The sequence below is a fragment of the Suricata suricatta genome, chromosome 11 (assembly GCF_006229205.1).
Source record: "Suricata suricatta isolate VVHF042 chromosome 11, meerkat_22Aug2017_6uvM2_HiC, whole genome shotgun sequence".
In the NCBI taxonomy this organism is placed as follows: domain Eukaryota; kingdom Metazoa; phylum Chordata; class Mammalia; order Carnivora; family Herpestidae; genus Suricata; species Suricata suricatta.
Genome location: NC_043710.1, coordinates 109035919 through 109061903, shown reverse-complemented (window position 1 = coordinate 109061903; position 25985 = coordinate 109035919). Strand labels below are relative to the sequence as shown.

The window sequence follows — 25985 nt, the reverse complement described above, 5'->3', positions numbered from 1 at the left end:
ACCTGGGTGGCTCAGTTGGTTAAGCAGCCAACTTGAGTTCAGATCATGATCTCATGGTTCGTGGGTTTGAGCCCCAAGTCAGGTTCCGTGCCGACAGCTCAGAACCTGGAGCTGCTTCAGATTCTGTGTCTCCCTCTCGCTCTGCCTTCCCTGCTCATGCTCTATGTCCCCCTCTCTCTCCCCAAAATAAACAAACATTAAAAAAGACCATCCAACACATCTATGGTGAACCCTCACATCCAGAAAGACATCCCCAAGATAGTACATGCTTCCAACACGGATGACTTGGAAGATAAAAGCTGCGTGCTGTCACTGCTGGAGGCCCACCAAGTTCCCGCTCTGTGGAGTCACACACAATGAAGAGACTGGAGACAACGTGGGATCTCTGATCATCAAGAAAAAGGAAACTTAAAAGGACAGTTTTGATGCGCAAACCAGCTCGTCATGATGAGAGCTGACTGTTTAATTCCAACGACTCCCACGTTCATCCCCCCTCCCCGGGTGCAGGACGGGGTGCCCCGCCAGCTGCAGCTTCCACCGCCACAGCGTCTGCCTTGCTTGTTGAGCCATCGCGGTGTACGCTGTTTAAACAAAAATAGGAAAAAGTAAAAACCTCATGGCCTGTGGGTTAAAAGAAAAAATTGCAAAAGACCTTGAGAACCAGAGAAGGCCATTTCATTAGGATCCGGCAGCATCACTAAATCTCAGCCTCCTACAATAAGCTACGTTTACAGTAAAGAAAATAAGATGATTAAAATCAGAGCCAATACACTGATCACTTTCATTGTGCCAATCACGGCACTAAGTTCTCAACCCGTGGTAACACCCACAACCCTACAAAGAAAGTACTACGATGATCTCATTTTACTGATGAAGAATCTTACTGAGGGATCAAAGAGCTAAGTGGCAAAGGTAAGATTTAAACACAGGCTTCAGAGTCCGTCACCTAACTAGTACACCACACTGCCTCTCAGAGATGAACAAGTCATTGTTGAAACAAAAACAAAAAGGAAGAAAAAGGTAAATATTCAGTATGCTCTAAGACTGGAAAATCTGTCATTTTTATTTCACTATAACAGTGCTCTTTAAAAAAAATCTTAAAGATCACGGCAGCCTTTGTCTGGCCTGGGGAGGAGCATCTCGAAGGGGACAGTTACCGCCCGACTCCCACCCGCGCCCCCGCTCCCTTCCCTTCAACACACGGAGCCTACGTCCCCTGCCTCTGTGGGAAAGGCCTGGTCTTCATTTCTGACAGGAAAATTTCTACCCGCCCTTCTAAAACCTGGCTCAAATAACGCCTCTTCTGCGCCGAATGCCCTGGTCCTGCCGGGCCAGGCCGCTCACGCACACTCCGTACTTCTCTCTGCTGAGGAGTCTGTCCCAGCGCTTCGGGACCGAGAGCTTCACGGCCCTTCCACCTCCGCCAGCTAGAACCCCGTTCGCTGGAGATGTTACAATTAAACTTTGAAGCTCTGGTACCTAATAAAGTAGTTTTTAAAAACCTTAGCAATACAAAATCACCAGTGAGCTAAGGTCCACACAGGATTTTATTTTAACAAAAGTCATAAAACTTAAATACTTAAAAGGAATAAAGTTCACTTTCATATAAACTAGAAGTTACAAAGGTTCCTACAGATTGAATTCAATCACCAGAAATCTTTTTATCAAGAAAAGACTGATACTGGACCAAACCTGAGAAATCTGTCATAGTAAAAGGTAATGAATAATTCTATGGGTAAACTTTTAAGCGAGAGATGAGGGTTCCCAGAACCTAAGCCAACAGAGCCGAAGGAGTGGCAGCTCGGCTACAAGGATACCATTTATTAAGTTACTCTGGAGCCACGCGGGCTAACTTAACCCCGTCTCTGCCGGTTCATGCCACTCCTTGAGAGAAACTGACTACCTAAAAAGTCCCAGTAGAATCTACATATTATTACTTGTTTTAGAGGATTTAATATTTCCAATAGGACCAAGCCAAATACAACCATACCTACCATCAACCCATTTCTCTCCCAGTACATAATTTGTAACTAGTAACATATACATAAATATGTGCATGTAGTGCATATACATAATATGGTATGTAATAAGTATAAAAGAATGCACAGGGGTCTCTCAAATATGAGGTTAATTCAATAGGAAAAGTTACCTATAAAAGAAATATATCAGTTTTCTTTATTTAAAAAAAAATTAGCTAACAAATGATTTCTTACTTATTCTCATATTTATGTCTTCCCTAATATGCTACAGCTCTGGCAAAACACACTCTCCTATTATTTACTTCCAACTTCAGCTGAACCTCAACCTTCTTTCCAACGCCCACCTATCCACAAACTTTCATGATCTTCGGCCTCCAACTCATCTTCATGGCTATCAGTCACTGACAGTTCGGAGGTAAACAAATCTATCGAAGGCAGGGATGGTTCAATATCCTCCAGGACAAACTTTTATATAAAATACACCTTTAGGGGCACCTGGGTGGCTCAGCTGGTTAAGAGTCCAACTTCGGCTAAGGTCATGATCTCATGGTTTTTGAGTTCGAGCCCCACATTGGGCTCTATGCTCAGAGTCTGGAGCCTGCTTTGGATTATGTGTCTCCCTCTCTCTCTCTGCCCCTTCCCTGCTCACACTGTCTGTCTCTCTCTCAAAAATAAACACTAAAATAATAATAATAAAAATAAAACACACCTTTAAATCAAATGCCAACTTTGCATTCTTGTTGATATAAATATTAAAACCAATTCAACTACTTCTATGTATTACCCATTCAGGCAGTCACAGACCTGAATAAATATTTGTGTAGTATTTGCCATTACCTAGGCTGAGAATTCTCCTCATACATTCTTTCTTTCCCCTCCTTGAAGAGGCTTATGGTCTGCTTAGTTTTCTTCATCAAATTCTCCATGAACACCCTAAAATACTCATTTTCTCCAAGTGTCTCCATCTTCCCCTCATATCTTGACAGGACAGTGCGCAGATGCTGGTAGGTGTCTGGCAGCAGGTCTAAGATATAAGGTGGGCTATTCTTTAGCGCCAGCTTTGGGTTCTGACACAGCCGCACCACCTGCAACAAATGGAAAAGAAGGGCTATTACTGGGAGGTCTTAAGGACAATTTCCTTTTTCAAGTTAAAAAAAAAAGTTACAAAATGTGTTTGATTGAAATATTTAAAAAAATGCACAAGACCATAAGAAATGATCCATAATACCCCTGCCCACAGGCAATTATTTTCCATTTCTAGTGGTTCCCCTAGAAGGGTGGGTTCTTAAAACCATACAAGAGACTAATGGTTCAGAAACTACACAGCAGACTAGGGGCGCCTGGGTGGCTCAGTCGGTTGACCATATGACTTCTGCTCAGGTCATGATCTTGTGCCTCATGATCCGAGCCCCGCGCTGGGGTCTGGGCTGACAGCTCAGAGCCTGGAGCCTGTTTTGGATTCTGTGTCTCCCTCTCTCTCTGCCTCTCCCCCTCGAGTGCTCCGTGTCTGTGTCTGTCTGTCTGTCTGTCTCTCCCCCTCCCTCAAAATTTTTAAAAAAAAAAAAAAGGACATTACAAAGCAGACTAAACACTGCATTGCAGGGAGGAAGGAGACATCACAACAATGCCTTAAAAGTGCTAGATGCAAGTTCGTTTTAATGCACAGCTCACCCCACAAGAGAATAAAGAAAACTCTCAAGGGTAGAAATAAAGCACATGGCTAGGCCAGAGTTTAACCACCACTAGGGTGAGGGAGCAGAGGGGCCCTGACCCAGGAAAGCACGGAGCTGAACGGACACACCACTCCTTGCCATATAAATGACCTCCAGAATTTGCCTGGTAATTCTTTTTCCCATTCCTCTACTTTCAAATTTGTTATAATGACTGATAAATTTGTATTTATTCCTGCCATCTTATTTTGTACCTGTCATTTACATGGATTTTTCTGTGTCTGGGAAAGACAAATAAATTAGTGGAACAGAAAAGCCTAGCAATAGACCCACACATATACGGACCCTGCTCTCACCACAAAGGAGTGGTCTTTTCCAAAACTAGTAATGGAACTGGGTACCCACACAGAAAAACAATAAAATCAAACCAACCCTCACCTTACACTATAATAAGTAAAAAAGTAAAACAACAAAAACAAAAACACCAAAGAGCGATGTGGGTTATGGACCTAAATGTGAAAGGCAGACCTATAAAGTTGAAAAGATGATAGAAGAAAATTATCTTCATTACTTCAGGAGAGAGACCTTTCTTAAACAGGATAAAAAGCATTAACCACATACATAAAAAGGCTAATTAAATTCTACTTTATAAAAACTTGTTCAGGGGTGCCTGGGTGCCTCAGTCGGTTAAGTGTCTGACTTCGGCTCAGGTCATGATCTCACAATTCGTGGGTTCGAGCCCCACATCAGGCTCTGTGCTGAACGTTTGCTCAGAGCCCGCAGCCTGCTTCGGATTCTGTGTCTCCTTGTCTCTGCCCCTCCCCGCTCTAGGTCTCTCTCTCTCTCTCAAAAATAAATAAATGTAAAAAAATTCAAAAAAAAAAACTTGTTTCTCAAGATACACTAACAAAGAGTAAAAACACATGTAGAGAATCAAAGAATATATTTGAAATACATATACATATGTGTAAACGTACATATAGCCAAAATACAGAGGCATGCCCCAGAGACTGCAGGTTCGATTCCAGACCACAATAAAGCACCTACCTCAACAAAACAAGTCAAATGAGTATTCTGGCTTCCCAGTACATATAAAAGTTATGTTTTTAAACTATACTATGTAGTCTATTAAGAATATAAGAGTACTACATCTTAAAAAATGTATATACCTTTATTCAAAAATACTTTATTGCTAAAAAATGCCAACCACCATCTAAGTTTTTAGTGAGTTGTAACCTTTCTAATGGTGGAGCGCCCTGACTCAACGCTGACGGCCGACTGACCAGGGCGGCGGCTGTGGCAACCTCTTGAAAGAAGACAACGGCGAGGTCCGCTGCCTCGACGGGGCCCCCCCTTCCACGGAGGCGCCCTCCGCACCAGGAGATGCTCCCTGACAGCACTACACCCGCGGCGGAAATTCTTCTCAAACCCTTCCACTGCTCTAGCAATTAAGTTTACGTCACATTCTAAACCCTTTGCTATCATGTCCAGTCTTCACAGTCTCTTTCCCAGGAGATTCCATCTCAAGAAACCACTTTCTTTTTTTTTTTTTTTTTAATTTTTTTTAATGTTTTTTTTTTTTTTATTAATTTTTGATACAGGAGAGACAGAGCATGAGAGGGGGAGGGTCAGAGAGAGAAGGAGACACAGAACCGGAAGCAGGCTCCAGGCTCTGAGCTAGCCATCAGCACAGAGCCTGACGCGGGGCTCGAACCCACGAACGTGAGATCTGACCTGAGCCGAAGTCGGAGGCTTAACCGACTGAGCCACCCAGGCGCCCCAAGAAACCACTTTCTCTGCTCCTCTGCAAGATGTGCCTCCTCATCAGTTTGCGTTTGATCCTGAGATGACAGCCAGGCAGTTCCGTCTTCGGGCTCTGCTTCTGATTCCGGTTCTCTTGTTATTCCTATCGCATCTGCAGCTGCTTCCTGCTCTGAGGTCTTGAGCCCCTCAAAGTCTACACAAGGGTTACAATCCACTTCTTCTAGATTCCTGCTAGTGTTGCTATTTTGACTTCTTCGCATGAATCACGAATGTTCTTAGTGTCATCTAGAAGGGTAAATCCTTCCCAGGGCTGTCAACAGACTCTGCTCAGATCCATAAAGGAATCGTTATCTATGGCAGCACGGCCTTATGAATGTATTTCTTACTGAGACTTGAAAATCCTTGATTCAAGGGCTGCAGAATGGATGCAGTGTTGGCAGGCATGAAAACATTAACCTTGTGCATCTCCATCAAACCCCCAGAAGACCAGGTGCACTGTCAATGAGCAGTAATATTTTGAAATAATTTTTTTAAATATTTATTTTTGAGAGCAAAAACCCAAGTCGGGGGAGGGACAGAGAGAAAGGGAGACACAGAATCTGAAGCAGGCTCCAGGCTCTGAGCTGTCAGCTCTGTGCTGTCAGCTGTTAGATGTGGGACTTGAACCCACTGTGAGATCATGATCTGAGCCAAAGTTGGGTGCTTACTCGACCCAGGCGCCCCTGAAATAATTTTTTTTCCCTCTGAGCAGGCCTCCACAGCAGGCTTCAAGCATGCAGTAAGCCGTGTTGTGAGCAGTTGTGCTATCGTCCAGGCTCTGTCGCTCCATTCACAGAGCACAGGCAGAGTGGATTTAGCATAACTTCTAAGGGCCCTGGGGTTTTGGAGCGGTACAAGAGTCGGCCCGTCCTGTGAAGACTCGAAGCCAGGCACGGATTTCTCTCTACCGATTAAAGTCCTAGACGGTATCTTCATCTGACAAAAGGCTCTTTCATCTATATCTATATCGAAAACGTGTGTGATGCAGCCGCTTTCACGGTCTCAGCTCGGTCCTCCAGACAGCTCGCTGCAGCTTCTACGCCAGCACCTGCCGCTGCACCTGCATCTCTGTGCTGCGGAGACGCCAGCTTCCAACTCGTCTTCCGCAGCCTCCCCATCTCCCTCAAACTTCACAGAACAGAAGGGAGTCAGGGCCATGGTCTGGACTAGGACTGACTGAAGGGCACGTTGGGGCTGCTTTGGTCCTCTATCCAGACCACTAAAAGTTTCTCCACTGTTTTGCTTTTATCATTTGTGTGTTCACTGGGGCAGCATGTTTAATTTCCTTCAAGAACTTTTCCTTTGCACTCAACTGGTGCAAGAGGTGTAGCTCTCAGCCTAATTCAGCTTTAGATGTGACTTCCTCACTAAGCTTAATCATTCTAGTTTTTTGTTTAAAGTGAGAGACATGCCACTCTTCCTTGAACACTTAAGAAGCCACAGTAGGGTCATGAAGTGGCCTAATTTCAATATTACTGTGTCTCGGGCGTTAGGCAGGCCAGATGAGAAGCCGAGAGATGAGGGACAGCTGGTCAATGGAGTCGGAACACATACAACATTTCCAACTAAGGTCACGATTTAGGAGTGCCCAGCTGGCTCAGGACAGCACACAACTTTTGATTTTAGGGTCATGAGTTCAAGCCCCACATTAGGCACAGAGTTTACTTTAAAAAAAAAAAAGTTCATCATTTCACACAAGTATGGTTCGTGGTAGCCCAAAACAATTGGAATAGTAACATCAAAGATCACTGATCACCGCAACAAACATACATGACGAAGTCTGAAATACTGGGAGAATTTACCATATGACAGAGACAAAGCGAGCAAATGTGATGGAATAATGGAGAAGGTTGTCAGAAACCTTCAATTTGTTTAAAAAAAAAAAAAAAAGGCAGTATCTGCAAAGCACAATAAAACGTACAGACCTTTCCATCACATTCCCTGTGTCCTTTTCCCTCTTCCATCTTCCCCATCCTTCTGCCTCCCAGTACTTCAGCCGGAATTTTCTTTTATCTTTCACTTCACTAATTTTCTTTTCAGCTTTATTTATGCTGTTAAACCCATTCACTGAGTTCCTAATAATCAGTTCTTGTGTTTTTCAGTTTCAGAATTTCTAATTCACTATTTCAAATCTCAAAGTTACCAATTCTGTCTTTAATTCTTCTAACACATTAATCACAGATTTATTAAGTTCATGATTGATAATTCAAATATCTCTGCTTGTCCTGTGGGTAGGTTTCTATTGTCAATTTTCCCTCTTGGTTTCCGTTGCATTTTCTCTTTTCATGTACCTATTTTTTACTGAATGTTGGACACTGTATGTATATAAAAAATTATAGAGGGGTACCTGGGTGGCTCAATCGGTTAAGTGTCCAACTCTTGATTTCAATTTCAGCTCAGGTCATGATCCCAGTTTGTGAGATCAAGCCCCACATTGGGCTCTGTGCTAACAGTGCAGAACTTGGTTGGGATTCTCTCTCTCCCTCGCTCTCTGCCCTTCCCCCACTCATGTGTACACTCGCTTTCTCCCTCTCAAATAAACATTTTTTTAAATTATAGAGACAACCGAGGCGCCTGGGTGGCTCAGTCAGTTAAGCGTCTGACTTTGGCTCAGGTCATGATCTCACAGTTCGTGGGTTCGAGCCCCGCATCCGGCGCTGTATTGACAGCTCAGAGGTTGGAGCCTGTCTTCAGATTGTGTCTCCCTCTTGCTCTGGCCATCTCCTGCTGGCACTTTCTGTCTCCCAAAAATAAATAAAAAACATTAAATTTTTTTTAAATAAACAAATAAATAAAAATTATAGAGAAAACCTGAGGCCATGGATGACGTTATTCAGAAAGGGTTTACCTCTGCTTCCAGCAGGCAAACAGGCTGGGGACATTAGGAATCCGAGACCACTTTCACGTAATCCAGAACTGAACAGACTGAAAAACTGGGCTTTCATCCCTATAAAGACTAGTCTACTTCTGTCTCACCCTTACTCCTACAATTAGGCCCTGAGGGACCCAACCCAAAAACCTAGAGTTTCCTTGGCAGGCTCTAATTCCAATTTCTTGTCCTCCCTGACATCCATATTTTGAAAACTCTACTCAGCCTTTCAACTGTCACTTCCAGAACCAGCCATGACCTCACAGGCAAGGCAGCCTCAAACACCAGGCACACTTCTCAGAGCTTTCCTTATCTTCCAGGAACGGCCTCATAATTACTTACTGTCTTCACAGCCTGGGTGGGTTCTGGTTTTGCTACTTATCAGCAATATATTTGGTTGAAACTTATCTAACATTGTCTACCAGTGGGAGAAGCAAAGTGTGACATGTTGCTTTTTATTTCACATTTAGAAACATCGATTTCTTCCTTGTGTCAACAAAAGCTCATTATAAACTTTGTGATGTCTAGAGGATTCCATCCCATGAGTATAATATACCGTAACATACCTCACACATCCCCCCTCTAACATTTACACTGTTTTACATGTACCGCTGTGATGGACATCACTGTGCATGTTACTCTTCTGTACATCAGATTGTTTCCTTAGGATAGATGCCGCCGAAGTGGAAACAAGAGGTCCATCTAGAATTAACTATAAAATTCCCATTTAATAACTAATCATCAATGACTCCGCAAATGAGTAAGACAGTAAGTTTTTAAAGCTAGGGATTTTATTCTCTGTATGCCATTTCCTGAACTCTTGAAAAATAGTCCCATATAATCCTACCAAATAAACACAAGCCGCATCAACAAAAATATCTGATGTATGAATATTTTAGCAGTGTTTTAGGAAGCTGCTCATCCCATTAAAGGTGTAAGCCAAAAGGGAACATTGCCAAGAAAAAAAAGACTATCTCAGAAGACAACTATATTCTAAGTGCAAGAGTTAAGAACTCGTATCAATAAAACAGTCTCCAATTTACAAGTGTTAAATTCCAAAACCTCATTTCTAAGTCGGTTGTTTATAATTCAGAATATATTTTTACAGTGTATTTGTAATAAAAATAATTAAAGTGATAGCTTCCTTAGGTTAGTCCATGGAGGGAGGTAGGGAGTCTGACAAGACTGAGAGATCCAGACCCAGCAAAGACTACACGAAGTATATAACTAAAGGTTTTTATTTTCAGAGAAAATTGGACATGATTTAAATGGAGAAAGAATCCGAAGAGAAAAAGATAAATGAAAAGCTAAGATTTCTGGCAAGACAACAGGGAATGAGATCTACAACACAGTTAGAGACACTGACCACCTTACAAGAAGGGATGCCCCCTCCACTCAAACAGAAGAAAGGCTGGGAGGCCAGGTTCAAAGATAGATTCAGAGATATTTATTTATTCAGAGATAAATTCAGCAGTAAGCTGAAGGCTGTTACTCATGGTTCTGATTTTCCTCAATGCACATACTCAACGAATATATGCCACGCACGGGGGTAAAAAATTGCAAAGACAACATGCCTTGATCTGAGAGCAATAGGCAATAAACTATACAAAAGCCGTTTAAAAATACAAGGTTTTAAGGCCTGAAGCCATAAAACTCCCAGAAGGAAAGATAAGGGGCAAGCTCCTGGACATTGGTCTTGATGAGGATTTTTGAATCGGACTCCAAAAGCAAGGGCAACAAAGCAAAACTAAATGGTACAACCTCGAACTAAAAGTTACTGCACAGCAAAGGAAACCATCAACAAAACGAAAAGACAACCTACTGAAGGGGACTAGGTATTTTCCAATCATGTATCTGACAAAGGGCTAATATGCAAACCATAACAACATCCGTAACTCAATAAAAAAAAATTTTTTTTAATCTTGATTTTCACATGGGCCAAAGTCTCAATAGACATTTTTCCCAAAAAGACATACAGATGGCCAATAGGCACATGATCGACACCACTAATCATCAGGGAAATGCAAACCAAAACCACGCTGCCCAATCACCTGATACCTGTCAGCATGGCCCGTAGCAAAAAGAAATGTGTTGGCAAAGATGTAGAGCAAGGGGGCCCTTGTGCACTCTGGCGGGAATGTGAACTCGTGCAGTCATATGGAAGACAGTGTGGAGGCGCCTTTAAAAATTAAAAACAGACGGGTGCCTGGCTGGTTCTGTCAGCTGAGTATCCGACATCGGTTTCGGCTCAGGTCATGATCTCACAGTTTGGGAGTTCAAGCCCCACATCAGGCTTCGCACTGAGAGTGCAGAGTCTGCTTGAGATTCCCTCTCTTCTCTCTCTCCCAAAATAAACTTAAAAACTGTTTTTAATTAAAAACAGAACTACCACAGAATCCAGTAATTCCTCTTCCAGATATTTATCTGAAGAAAACAAAAAACTAATTTGAAAAGATACATCTACCTCTATGCTCACTGCAGATTGATTTATGATAGCCAACACTGGGCACTGGGTGGCTCAGTCGGCTAAGCGTCCGACTTCAGCTCAGGTCATGATCTCACAGTTCGTGGGGTCGAGCCCCACATCAGGCTCTGTGCTGACAGCTAGCTCAGAGCCTGGAGTCTGCTCCAGATTCTGTACCTCCCCCTCTCTCTGACCCTCCCCTGCTCGCACTGTCTCTCTCTGTCTCTCAAAAATAAGTAAAAAACATTAAAAAAAAAATCTAAGGGTCCATCGATGGATGAATCGATAAAGAAGGTCTGGTATGGGGCACCTGATGGGCTCAGTTAAGCGTCTGACTTTTAGCTCAGGTCATGATCACATGGTTCGTGTGACTGAGCCCCACAACAGGCTCTGCACTGACAACTGGGAATCTTTCTCTCTGCCCCTCCCGTGCTCACACACTCTCTCTCTCTCTCTCTCTCTCTCTCAAAATAAACAAACGTATTTAAAAAATAAAATTAAAAAGTGTAATCCTGAATTAAGAACTTAAAAAATATATAGTATATATGCACAAGAGACTACTACTCAGCCATAAAAAATAAAATCTCACCACCTTTGACAGCATGGATGGACCCTGAGGGTATTCTGCTGTGAAATAAGCCAGACAGAGAAAGACAATACCATATGATTTCACTTATACGTAGAATCTAAAAAATAAAAACCAGCAAATAAAACTCATAGATACAAATTCATGGTTGCTGGTGGGGGCTGAGGAGGGGGGCGCTGGGAGGTCAGCAAAATGAGTGAAGAGAGTCAAAAGTATAAACTTCAGTCATGGGAATATAACATACAGCTTGGGAACTACAGTCAGTAATACTACACTGCACACTTGAGAGCTGCTGAGAGGAAATCTCAGAAGTTCTCACTGTAAGAAAAATAAACTTGTGAGGACAGGTTTGGAATTCTGTATGGTGACAGATGGTAACTATACTTATTGTGGTGATCGTTCTGTAACGTACACAAATACAGAATCATTCATTATGTTATACACCTGAAACCAACAGAATGTTACATATCAATTGTATTTCAACACAAAGAAAAATATCACGGGCGCCTGGGTGGCTCAGTCAGTCGGCTCAGGTCATGATCTCGAGGTCCATGAGTTCGAGCCCTGTGTCAGGCTCTGTGCTGACAGCTCAGAACCTGGAACCTACTTCAGATTCTTTGTCTCCCTCTCTCTGCTTCCCCCTCTCCCCTGCCTCCCACTCACACTCTGTCTTTCTCTCAAAAATAAAAAAGAATTTTTTAAAGAAAAATATCACCCTCTATGCAATGTATTAGAGTAATATAGTAAGAAAACGCTGAACAACTCCTCCAGGCCAGTGAACAGGGAAAGCTTCCTGGAGACAGATCTGAACTAAAAGTTGAAATTACACATAGGAGCCAGCCATGTAGCAGCAGCAGCAGAGGAGCCCAGAGGGCAGATCATCTTTAAGCCCAAAAGTGGGAACAGGCCTGGATCTGTTTGAAGAATAAAAAGATCAGTGACTCTAAAATGGAGACAGCAAAGTGGAGAGAGCAAGAGAGAGAGGTGGAATAGGCAGGGGATTAACAGAGACATTACAATAAAGTCTAAAATACAAGCTTTTTAAGTTTTCAATTAAAATTATCTGCAGAAACAGAGATAATACCTACCTCAAAATAAACACTTAGAAAGGCCTGCACGGCTTTCCCTAAAGTAGGTTCTCAGTATGGTAGTTTCCCTCCCCGACTCCGTACACCTGGCAGCCTATCTCCAGGGTAGGCAGGAATTATGCACTGAAGATGGGTGGTAGGCAGCACCTCACCCTTTGAGGACTCCCAGAAACCGGTACCATTACTCCTGCCATCTCAGTTCATGTCGCTCCAACTTGCCAACCCTGCACGCTCTCTGACAACCAAAGGACAGAGAAAAGGCAGCGACCACCTAAGAACAGGGTAACCTACAACCTGCAAATGCTACAGCAATCACCCCTTCCAAGGCAAAAATCCAGCAGAGCTCCCAGAAGAGTTTAAATGTATATCCAGGGCTATACAAACCAACCCTCATGTTCTCCCTATTTAAAGGTAAAGGCACCGGGGGCCCTGGGCGGCTTGGTCGGTTCAGCGTCCAGCTCTTGATCTCGGCTCAGGCCATGCTCTCCCAGTTGTGGGAGTTCGAGCATCTGGCACCACGCAGACAGTGCAGAGCCTGCTTGGGATTCTCGGTCTCCCTCTCTCTCTGCCCCTTCCCCACTCACACTGTCTCTCTCAAAATAAACAAACATTAAAAAAAAATTTTTTTAGAGGAAAAAGGAAAACCAAATGCATTAACTTCACAAAATTTAGGTTAAAATGCAATATTTGCCTAACACTTTGGGAAAAAAGACATGCTTCCTTCCAACAAAACGAAAATAAAAGTGCTTAGTCTTACATACAATGTCCTACCTATCAATAAATAAATGTGTCAATCAATAAATGTGTATGACAATTAACTGAAAAACCTATCACTGCTCAGAATATCCAGATTTAAAATACCACGCATTTTAAAAATGTCTCCAAAACCCTGGGTTTGCTTGCATCTGCAAGCTGATACCATGTACTTTCCACAAATATTATTTGTCCCTCCTTCAAATGTGGCCTTATAAAGATCATCTGTAGATTACATGTCTGCTTTTCTCAAGATCTTTCTGAGATGAGTCATCACATGACCAGGGAAATCAGTAGTCCATCACCGACACTTGAGTCTTGAACACTAATGCAAACCATAAACAAAATACATAGGGAAACCCACTCTTTTGATGTTAAAATCTTCTAGAAAGAAAAATACTCTATGTATAACATCCAGAAAACAAGTTCAAAAAAGGCTCTGTGAATAATTCAAGTCAATAGTTAACAAACTTCAAAATCTAAAACACCCTGCCTTTATTACTTAGTGACCCTGAAATCAGCAGTCATAGTTAAAGCATCATTGGACACTCTGAGCTTAAAAAACATTCACCAAAAAATTTCCAAAAAGATACAGGACTTTCCTGCTTAGTGTGTCCTCCATTTGGCCAACTTTATTTTGCCTCCCGAGCGTTGCAGGAGCGCAAATGGCTCCCTTCTGTCTCCATCTGCCTGTGCGGCCACGGCGTCACGTCCAACAACGCCAGGAGGAAACGCGCGCAGCTCTGGGAAAGCAACAGTCCCTTGTACAGCCGCCACGCAGCCATTCACAAGCGCTCCCTCACTGGCCTCGCTCCCCCTTTTGCTTCTGCCAAGGCTCAATAGAAAAAAAATTTGGAAAGTGCTATGATCACAATAAAGAGGAATAAAATCATGCTTGGAAGTAGCTAAATTTTTAAAAGGGAAAAAGATACCAAGAACACTGCCTAAACCTAATTCTACTCTGAACACAGACTCCTTTCAAACACTAAGGAATGTGAATTTCTAATTAGGCAGAAAACTCTAAGCATAGTGGACGATGAGTATTTATCTCTGAAGACCTCAACTTACCCACGGACGTTTTTTCATTTCCAACTTTTTTGTATGTAAAAACGTGATTTGGGGCACCCGGGTGGCTCAGTTGGTTAAGCATCCAACTTCAGCTCAGGTCATCTCACAGTTCACAGGTTCGAGCCCCGCCTTGGGCTGTGTTGATGCCTCAGAGCCTGGAGCCTGCTTCATATTCTGTGGATCCCTCTTTCTCTGCCCTTCCCCTACTCATGCTCTCAAAAATAAACATTAAAAAAAATTTAACAGGATTAAAATAAGCTTTATACTTTAAAAAGGAGTATTCAGTACGTTGAGTTCAACATGAAACATATAAAATCTGATTACGGTTTTAAAGGCTCCATCTTGCTCCAGGGAGCAGGACACACGGGGAAGGACACGGCGTCTGGAAACCTGGGGTCTAGTCTGATGACCAGCGTTAACTGGCTCTGTGGACGTTAGGTAAGTTTATTCACCTCTCTGGGCCTCAATTTCTGCCTCTATAAATGAAAGCGACCAATTAATTCCAAAAGCTTCATTAAGTGTTTCTCAATGCTTTATTAAAGCTTAAAGTTTAAGACACTCATCAACACACAAACTTGAAGAGATTTAATTTTTACAAGTATAAATATACAGTGAAGCTTTAAATGTTTTCTAAAGAAACCTATACTTTTTTTTTTTTTAAGAAACAGATCATCACTAGATAATGGTGAAAAGAAAAAGGCTTTTACTTCTAATTACTATTCTCCATTACTGATTTATCAAAACTCCATTCAGGGACTTGAACTGTAATTACTATTTAACACTTCTCAAATACCACCCAACACTATTTATTTAAGACACTATGCCACTTATACCTAATTACCAATCTCATTACTTTCATTTATCACATTAACTGCAGGGAAAAAAATACACCCAATGCAATATGTGATATTAAATATCCTACATGTGTTGATAGTTTAACCACGCAGTTTTTATACATGGATTCTATTTTTAAAAGGAAAAAAGTCTCTATCTGGACTTGCTGGTGCAACTTCAATCAGATACTTCGCATGAGCCAGAGAGGAGACGGTCTAGCCGTGCTGCTGGAGGCCAGGCCCGGACTGCGAGACAGCGATGGCTCAGGACCAAGAAGCACCACCACTTTGCTCTAAAGCCCTCCCCATTCCCAGCGTCCTTTCTTCTGTCTTCGGGGACTAGGTCATGGTTTGCCCAAGGATTCCCAGACAGGCTTCCCAGAGCCGTCGTATGACGTCAGTTCTATCACCAGATTCTGAGTACACGGATTCATCTTTAACTCCCCAGCACCAAGCATACAGCTTGAGTTCAGGAAGAGTGTGACTGTGGACAGATGCCACCCTAATTTCCACCTAAGGCAACAAGAAATCATTTATTGTTTTCTAATACTTATTTTGAGAGAAAGAGGTAGAAAACAAGCAGGGGAGGGACAGAGAGAGGGAGAGCATCCCAAACAGACACGGGGCTCGAACACACAAACCATGAGCTCATGACCTGAGTCAAAACCAAGAGTCGGACACTTACCCAACTGAGCCTCCTTAGGTGCCCCGAGAATCGTACTTAAGTCAACAAACTAAACAAGGATTGTGGTTGGAAACAAACTTTCTGAAGGGCAATGTGCTAATATATATATATTTTTAAAACTTTAATGTGTGAGTCTTTTGACACAGCACATTTCTGGGAGTTTATTCTAAAGAAATTTTTGGAGGTTGCACAACGGATAGTCGCTACAGCACAGTTTCTAATATTTAAAATAAAAAATAAATAGAGGATTATCAATATGAGGGGCGACTGGGTGACCCATGGTTAAGCATCCAACCTTCAGCTCAGGTCCTGATCTCAGGGTCATGAGACTGATCCCCACATGGGGGTTCAATGTTGAGCCAGAACCTCTTTAAGGTTCTCTTTCTCCTCTCTCTGCACCTCCCCCTGCTCACTCTCTAAAAAAAAAAAAAAAAAAAAAAAAAAAAAAAAGATTATTAATATAAATTCATTAGATAAACGATTGTGAAATCTTATATAATCCTTAAAAAAAACTCAGGGAGACCTATGTGTAATATTAACACAAAAAAAATCTCCACAATTTAGCACATTTTCAAAAAGAAAAAGATTTTAGAAGCATTTTTGTTTAAAGTTCCACTTTTGAGGTACCTGGGTGGCTCAGTCAGTTAAGCAACCAACTCTTGGTTTTGGCTCAGGTCATGATTTCACAGTTCATGAGATCAAGCCCCGAGTCGGGATCTGTACTGACAGCACGGAGCCTGCTTGGGATTCTCTCTCACCCCTTCCTCTCAAAATAAACTTAAAAAATATTCTTTTAATTAAAAAAAAATCCCATTTTTGCTTAAAAATGTTTAATTCTGAATATGAATTACTTTTGAAATTTAAGAACATAATAATTAAAATCTTCAACATAAATAAGATATCCTATTGCCATTTCTTCCACACACAAAAAAAGAAAGAAATCCATCAAGCTTATCTAAAATAAAAGCAACTGTGGTATGAGGCCTTGGTCCTTCGAGTGCGTCCCTTCGCCAGCTGATGGACGTCACCTGAGAGCAGGTCAGCACTAGACTCGTGGGCCGTCCACATCCATTCAGCCTCTCCATTTTCAACAAGGTCCCCAGATGGCCTGAATGCATGTCAAAGTCTGAGAAGCACTTGTTTCTATGAAATCACTTAACAGAGTCTGAATACCAGGTCAAGATCCACAGAAAAACACAAATGGGTGACTTAGGTTGATCTTTCTGAATCTCAGCTTCATTCTCCTAACACACCCTATTTTGAGATTTCTGATGCATCAGCCGGTGTGAAATTGTAAACTGGGCTACAATACACGAATGACTAGAACTCAGCTATCAGTCTTAAGGAGTCAGAAACTTGCTCCCGTGAGGCACTATTTCAAGGGCAATGCAGTCCATCTAACCTCAGAGCCACGTAGGGAAAGGGGTAAGGATGGAGTGTAAGCCACAGACGCCAAGTACCTCTGGAAAGTCATCAGGGTATGAGAGTAAAAGGGGGTTTTGACATTGAGTTCTGCATTAAACTGCTTTTCATAAAGAGTGTTCAGCCTAGGGACTGCCGTGCAAAGTAGGTCTAAGAAAGGAAGAGGCAGGAGCTAGGATCCCATCCCATTCACTGAAGTACCAATAAGCTCATTTAAGACTTCTAACGGCTGATTCCAGAGCCAGAGAAAAGGCAGTGACCAGTGGTGGTTCCGAGAAGGAGCCCAGGCAGCAGAGTCTGCTCAGAAGGACTCATCATCCATCCCAAAGGCTGCAGACAGGAGGCCCGGCGTCACCGGTGGACTTCTCCTGAAGGAATCGCGGGGGCATCTATGTCAGCAGCACCAAATCCTCCCAGGGCTCGAAATCTGCACCCTTGTCCCCTCCTCCTCTTGGAAGCTGCAGCAGGAAGGAACGCAGTGGGGACGGAGCTGGGGCTGGCTTCCAGGGCTCCGGGTTGACTACTCCCACCTACTTCCTTCCAGCAGAAAATGTGCTGATCATGAAAATACTTCACAACGACGTGCGTGTCATAACCCCCTACTTCCAAAAGACCTAACGCCGATCAGAATTAACTTCATTAAAAAATGCGATTGAAGCTTAGGCTTAGTTTTCAAACTACTACTTAATTTGATTTTCTTTGAATGGTCTAGGTTAATCATTAGGGAAATGAGTTTTCACAGCATAACCATTAATTATGTCATGTTTGAATATAACACGAACTCCATTAGAAGTGAAGAGTAAGAGACCAATTTGCCCATGACGTATCAGGTTTAGGGTTTGTATACGAAGAACATACCAACAACATACTAAAAACAGGTTTACTACCAAAAATCAAATACTCCAGTGAAGAACTGGGCAGAAGACATGAACAGACCCTCTTCCAAAGAAGACATCCAGCGGCAAAGAGACAAATGAAAAGACACTCAACATTGCCCATCAGGGAAATACAAACCAAAACCAAAATGAGAGACCACCTCACACCGGTCAGAATGGCTAAAATTAGCAACTCAGGAAACAACAGACGTTGGTGAGGATGTGGAGACGGGCACCCTACTGCACGGTTGGTGGGAACACAAACTGGTGCAGCCACTCTATAAAACAGTGGGAGGTTCCTCAAAAAGTTAAAAATAGAACTATCTTGGGGACCTGGGTGGCTCAGTCAGTTAAGTGTCCGACCTCGGCTCAGATCATGATCTCACGGTTCGTGGGTTCGAGCCCTGCATCAGGCTCTGTGCCGACAGCTCAGAGCCTGGAGCCTGCTTCGGATTCTATGTCTCCCTCTCTCTCTCCCCACCCCTCCCCCTCTCGTGCTCTGTCTCTTGTCTCTTAAGAATAAATAAACATTGAAAAAAAATTTTTTTGAAATAGAACTATCTTCAACCCAGCAACCGCACTGTTAGGAATTTATCCAAAGAATACAACAATGCTGGTTCGAAGGGGCACACGTACCCCAATGTTTGTAGCAGAGCTAGCAACAATAGCCAAATTATGGAAAGAGCCCAAACGTCCATCAACTGATAAAGGGACTAAGAAGATGTGGTACATATGTACACAATGGAGTACTCCTGGACAGTAAACAAGAATGCAATCTTGCCATTTGCAACAACGTAGGTGGAACTGGAGGGTGTTGTGCTAAGCGAAATAAGTCAAAGAAAGGCAGATATCACATGATCTCACTCATACGTGGGGTCTCAGAAACTTAACAGATGATCATAAGGGAGGAGAAGGAAAAAGAAGATAAAAACAGAGGAGGCACACTGTACGAGACTCTTAAATGCAGAGAACAAACGGAGGGTTGATGCGGGTGGGGACAACAGGTGGCGGGCTTGAAGGAGGGCACTCGTCAGGATAAGCACGGGCTGTTATATGTAACTGATGCATCACTGGGTTCTGCTCCTAAAGCCAAGACTACACTGTATGCTAAAAAACAAAAACAAAAACAAAAACACAAGGTTTACTACAGCAAGTTACCAAAAACTTTAGCCAGAGCTAAAAACGAACAGATTCTCCTCTCCCGGCCCAACCTCACTTTTATTCTATTTACCTTTCAAAATTTCTATCATGAATCACATGAAATGCTCAAGTGAGTCCATATTTCATAAGAAATTATGAAGAATTTTACATCCTTTGGGGGAGTTCTTAACAGCATAAAAACAACACAATCATGTTTTACAATGACTGTATGTTACCTTTATAACTGAAAAAAATAAAACTACTTTAAGTAAATGATACTTTAATTCAGCACTGAGGGCACCTGGGTGGCTCAGTCCGTTAAGCCTCCAGCTTCAGCTCAGGTCAGATCTCACGTTCGTGGGTTCGAGCCCTGCATCAGGCTCTGTGCTGACAGCTAGTTCAGAGCCTGGAGCCTGCTTCCGGTTCTGTGTCTCCTTCTCTCTCTGCCCCTCCCCCTCTCATGTTCTGTCTCTCTCTGTATCAAAAATAAATAAAACATTTAAAAAAATGTTTTTAATTCAGCACTGAAAACAAGAGATCTCTCAGGCTCCTGGGTGGCTCAGTCAGTTAAGCATCTAATTCTTGATCTCAGCTCAGGTCATCATACGTCGGCCTCCTCACTGACAACACAGAGCCTGCTGGAGATTTTCTCTCCCTCCCTCTGCCCTCTCCCCTCCCCCCACGCGCGCTCTCTCTCAAAATAAGTAAATATTGAAAGAGAGAGATTTCCTACCTGATTGCCCCCTACTTAATCATACAGAAAATGAGGAGGGACTATGTTTTGACCTCATTTTATTTTGTTAAATGTCTGCACTTCACTCAGCAAGTAGCACATGTCACGAACGAAAATTAAGACAAAGCCTTGGTCCTGAAGAGCTCTAGTGGAGGGAGAAACAGATGAAAACGTAATAAATAGGGGCGCCTGGGTGGATCAGTCAGCTGAGCGTCCGGCTTCGGCTCAGGTCATGATCTCACGGCTCCTGGGTTCGAGCCCCGCGTCAGGCTCTGTGCTGACAGCTCAGGGCCTGGAGCCTGCTTCAGATTCTGTGTCTCCCTCTCTGTCTGACCCTCCCCTGCTCACGCTGTATCTCTCTGCTTTCAAAAATAAATAAAAAACAGAAAAAAAATTTTTTTAAAGAAAAATTAATAAATACTACCACAGATAACACAAATTAGGTATATGAGGAAATGAAGTAAAAAAGCCTGTGACCACCATGCAAAGTAACCAGTACATGTTAATTTGAAGAGATACAAATACTGGACTTGAAAGTAGGTAACAGGTATTTCACTGGTTGGCATTAAATGCTACCGTAATACTAAGAGAACGCCTACTCTGCCTGAGTGTGCCAGCGGCGGAGCGTGTGCGTGCGTGAGGGCTACGTACGCCTGCACGGGTCACTCTCGGGCTGGCTGGTCACCGAGGCTGTCGTCCACCTGAGAAGCTACTGCAGGGAGGAAGTCGCCAAGCCTCAGGAGGCAGGCTGCCCTGGATTCCAAGTCAGGCTCCACCATCAACTCAAGGAAATTACAGAACGCCTCTGAGCCTACATGTCTCCATCTATGAAACAGCGATGATGCCACCAAAGGGCTACTGCAAGAAGTAAAAGGCGGAAGACTTATACGATGGGAAGAGAAACCAGAGTATACTGCAAGAAGGAAGTAAGTTTAACATAATTAAAAGGTATTCCCAGCCCAACACCTTTTCTTTTCAGTTATTCCTTCGGAACACACAAAGCAATTTAAATATTTACAAAGCTCTTACTATTGTGTAAGTCCTCATGACTGGACACTGCAGGAGAATAAGCAGATCATATAGTTGCTCTCCTCACACAGAGTTTACAACCTCCAGAGGTTAAGATAAACACAGAAGTAACACATAGGGAAGAAATAAGTTTTATTTCAACAGAAGTAACGGGTACAGAAGAAATAAGTTTCAACTTAAGAGACCTCCTATCACTGTGTACATACTTACACAGTGATAAGTAGTCACTTATCACTGTAATATAATCTCCTGCAGTGTAAGCATTTACACCCAGCACTAGGCTTGGGACTTAGAATTCAAAGGAAGGAAGGAAGCAGTCCAATGAAATACACTGAATCATAAATTCTAATTAGTGCCCCTTACTTCCAAAATATAGGAAGTTACTCAAGATACTTTTTGGGGGGTAGGACAGGGTGGGACAAACAGGAGAAAGTAGGTAGAAGGATCCCCTTTTGAAAATATTCTTATAGGGGTGCCTGGGTGGCTCAGTCGGTTAAGCATCTGACTTCAGCTCAGGTCATGGTCTCACAGTTTGTGGGTTCGAACCCTGCGTCGGGCTCTGTGCTGACAGCTCAGAGCCTGGCGCCTGCTTCAGATTCTGTGCCTCCCTCTCTCTCTCTGCCCCTCCCCCATTCATGCTGTTCTGTCTCAATAATAAACATCAAAAAAAAGGTTTTTTTAAGAAATTCTCTATCTTTTTTTTTTGAGCTGGGTCCATTGCCCTCTTGAACAGACCATTCTGTTTTGTTTTGTTTTTTTAATGTCTTTATTTTATTTTGAGAGACGCAGACAGAGAGAGGGAGACACAGAATCAGAAGCAGGCTCCAGGCTCTGAGCTGTCAGCACAGAGCCCGATGCGGGGCTCGAACCCACAGACTGTGAGATCATGACCTGAGCTGAAGTCGGACACCAAACCACTGAGCCACCCAGGTGCTCCAGGAAATACTCTTTTATTTTTTTTTAATTTTTTGAAAATGTTTTTTATTTATTTTTGACAGAGAGAAAGAGAGACAGAGTGAGCAGGGGAGGGTCAGAGAGAGGAGTCACAGGATCTGAAGACAGGCTCCAGGCTCTGAGCTAGCTGTCAGAACAGAGCCCGATGCGGGGCTCAAACCCACGAACCCGTGAGATCATGACCTGAGCCGAAGTCGGATGCTTAACCGACTGAGCCCCCCAGGCTCCCCGGAAATACTCTTTTAAACTCATGCCTTAAAGGGAAGCTTTTTCCCTTATAAGGGGATTATGCATTCTCTTCTAAATTTTATCCCATTTAAAAAAGTCAACACCTTAATGTTTTAATGATATAAGCTAATTCAAAATAAAAACAGAGACCTAAAATACAGCCGGCATGTAGTTTTGCCTCAGAAGCAGGCAAACTACAACCTCCAGCCCTTTTCTTGTCCACCTGCAAGCTAGGAATGGCTTTCACATTTCTCAGGAGTTGTGAAACAGTAACACAGAATACAAGAGGAAGTATGTGTCCAGCAAAACTTACAATATTTAAGATCTGGCCCGCCACAAAAACAGACTGCCAACTGCTGCTCTACTGCACAAGGAATCCTGAGTCACTAAACTAGATACCTTAAAACTTCTAAGTCGACATTTAAGGGTTTCTCTCTCCACTCCCCTGCCCAGTCCCCTTACCTGCCACTTCACATGCATTGACACAAACGTTGACTACAATACACTCAACTGGCAAAATAGAGGCTGACCATGTCTTTTGTTTAATAACAAGTCTTCTAGGGGCACCTGGGTGGCTCAGTCGGCTAAGCGTCTGGCTTCCGCTCAGGTCATGATCTCAGGGCTCCTGGGTTCAAGCCCCGCGTCAGGCTCTGTGCTGACAGCTAGCTCAGAGCCTGGAGCCTGTTTCAGATTCTGTCTCTCTCTCTCTCTCTCTCTCTCTCTCTCTCTCTCTCTCTCTGACCCCCCCCTGATCACAGTCTCTCAAAAATAAATTTTAAAACTTTAAAAAAATTAAAAAATAGTAAGTGTTCTAGCACAAGGATTTTTCCAACAATGAGTTTAAGTTCCACAGTGGATTAGTAAACAGGCCTATGCTGACCAGAACCCATGACTTACGCCAACTTCTCCATCGGCACATGTTCAACATGGAGGGAAGGGAGGAGGCTAACAGTCCCCAGTGTGAAGTCAATACGCTGATTATTAATAGGCTAGAATAATATTCACCTAGCTTCAACAACAAGGACACAACAGGTACAAGAGGGTGACTCAGAAGCAATCCAATAGATGTATGGGACATTTGTGGATCTGACAGTTAAGTTCCTTAGCACTGACATCATACCACATGAAGAAGGGTTACTGACATTAATTTAAGACTAACAATAAAAAAGTGAAAAAAACTTCTATGGAAGCACAAAAGACAGCTCAATCTTATACTCAGGAGAGTAGTCAGAAATCTAGAGAGCAACCTGAACCTATCAGACTAATAACACAGCAGAAAGACTAGTAAGTAGTATGTGCTCTACGGCACAGAGATAAAAATCATCTTCGAGGACAAGCAACACAAGAATAAAACAATCCTCTCTCCCAACACTAGGAAGGAAAGCTAGGCACCTACTTTCCTTCAAACTATGAAAACCTGAAAAGCACTCAAAATGAGTTCTATTCTTCCCATGCAGGGAAAAAGAAAAGATCACATCTCCATACACATACTTTAAAGAAATGAAAAAAGTAAAACTTAAAGAGGATCTTATTTGAACTACCTTATAAAGATTCAAAAGTTTAAGGAAAAGTTTATTATTTTTAAGGAAAGGTCTCCAATCAATACCGTTTGGATATACTGCAAAAACGTGTCTTACAAGAGAAACCGATTAAAAATACAAAATATTTTTTTATTCCCGGAGAACCTTTTTAGTCCTCAGCTGTAAATCCCTACAAACCTCAAATCTTGAATACATTTGGTATTTTTTTCAAAAAGGTGTCAATGAGGGGCACCTGGGTGGCTCAGTCAGGGGAGCATCTGACTTTGGTTCAGGTGATTTTCTTGAGGTCTGAGTTTGTGCCCTGCATAGGGCTCTGTGCTGACAGCTCAGAGCCCTCAAGCCTGCTTCAGATTCTGGGTCTCCCTTTCTCTCTGTCCCTCCCCCACTTGCATTCTGTCTATCTCACATTAAAAAAAAATAAAAATAAAAGGTGTCAATGAACTTAAAGTTTCCGTTACATGCCTAACTTTCTGTAACGGTTTCATTACAATTTCTAAATAATGAAATTAAAACCACACCACCAACATAAAGAGTATACAGATACTTGTACCTTTCATTACAACACCAATTATTTAACCTGAGAAACACCAGCCTGAAAAAAGGCTCTGAAACCCCTTGTATGCACTTCAGGAGTGTTAATTCATGCACAGGACTTATTAAACATTTACACAGCACATTTATATTTGCCAAGTGTTTCATAATTTTTACTAGATGTTTTAGTCCAAACAATCCACGAAGAACTTTACAGAAGAGGAACCTAGACCTAGAGAGGAACAAGAGAAAACCAATTTTCCTCTGGAGGAAATAACACCATTCTCTTACAATATGCTAGATACTTCCAGTTAGTTTTCATTGGCAACATGAAATTTTCCAAATAAGCTGTTAATTCATGCATGTGAAAAATATTAAGGAAACATTGTATTGAGTGATCTCGAAACCCGAAACGCGTAAAACACATTCAAGTACTCTGGACTCCTCTATTATAAACACTAGAGAGGAGTAAAATTCTCCCAAATGCCAAACGTAATGGCTAAACATAAAAGCGATATTTTTCACACTTGCTTTAAAAAAGGTAGGCAAAGAAGCCCACTGAACAAACTTAAAAGTCAGGTCCTGTGACGAGGAGTCAGGTCGGCCACGAAAAAAGTAGGACCCAGCTGAAAGGCAGCGAAAGGAGGAAGTTCTGGAAGCAGTCAGAAGCCGCCGCTGCTTAGCACGCTGTTAAGACGTCTTTCAGAAGATAATGTTTCCAACCAGAATTGTGGTTTAATCTCAGCACCAGCAATGGATCACATCCAATGTTTTGGAGGATAAAAATTTGCCCCAGCGCTAGATGTGGGGGGAACTTCCTTCCCCGGCCCATTTAAACATCCCGATTTCTTTTATCTTGGTGTTAAATCTTCATGAGAAACCGTGCGCTCGCCCCGAGCGCGGTTTGCCTGCGGGGTTGTCCTGCCCCCAGGTCCCTCAACCAGACCCCTAAACGCTAATTCCCGAGTCAGAGCTCGACTCCCCGTCCCGCTAACAGCCCCAGCCGGTAAGCTGCACGCTCTTCTCCGCCCTCCCCCTCCCTCCTGGGGCCAACTCCGTGACCCACATCTCCAGACCCTGCAGAGCCCCAAACTCTGCACCCCCCATTATACTTCCGCCCTGGTGGCTTCCCTGTTAACCTTCACCCCAGCCCCCACCCCATCTTTGTCTCGCTACCCCAAACACCACCTCAACGTTCCCCAACTCCCAACCGCAGCCCTTCCCCCATCGCCGACCCCCCACCTTCCCGGTCTCTTCCCTACCCCCCCAGTCCCCCCCACCCCTCGGCCGGGTCACCCCAGCGCCGCGCCTCCCCAGCCCTGCGCGACCCGTCCCCTCCCCCAGCTTCCTCTGTCCCTTCCTTCCCCTCCCTCGGCCCCCTCCGCCCACGCCCACCCCTGCTCCCGCGGGCCCCGGGCAGGCCTTTCACCTTGTCCATGAGCTTCCAGCACTTCTCCACCATCTTCTTGTCCACGGTGCCGGGCGGGTGGGGGCTGAGGTGGTGGTGGTGGTGGTGGTGGTGCGGCTGGAAGGCGTCCTTCATGAGCCCGATCAGGCCGCCCGAGCCCGAGCCCCCGGAGCCGCCCCCGCCCCCGGCCCCAGAGCTCTTTTTCACGTTGCCGGCCATGGCCCGGGAAGGGTCGGGGGCCCAGCCGCGTCCGCCGGCTCCGCTCCGCAGCGAGCGAGGGAACGAAGGAGGGCGTGAAGGAGGGGCCTCTCCCGGCCGCCGCCGCC

At 43.5% G+C, this 25985-nt stretch overlaps 1 protein-coding gene across 3 annotated transcripts in view; it reads right to left on the bottom strand.

The window, feature by feature from the left end:
- The window catches only part of CBL (Cbl proto-oncogene), an 81433-nt gene extending 55454 nt beyond the window's left edge, over positions 1 to 25979 (bottom strand). For 2 of the 3 annotated variants that reach the window (XM_029957038.1, XM_029957040.1), the window contains exons 1-2: positions 25681 to 25979; positions 2817 to 3064 (exon numbers count right to left, since the gene is read on the bottom strand). In XM_029957038.1, coding sequence (XP_029812898.1) covers positions 2817 to 3064; positions 25681 to 25878 — 446 coding nt within the window. In that variant the 5' untranslated portion in view covers positions 25879 to 25979. Of the gene's footprint in view, positions 1 to 2816; positions 3065 to 14280; positions 14314 to 25680 lie in introns of those variants that run through there. The other variant, XM_029957039.1, reaches the window with a different exon arrangement.
- Between the last annotated feature and the right edge of the window lie 6 nt (positions 25980 to 25985).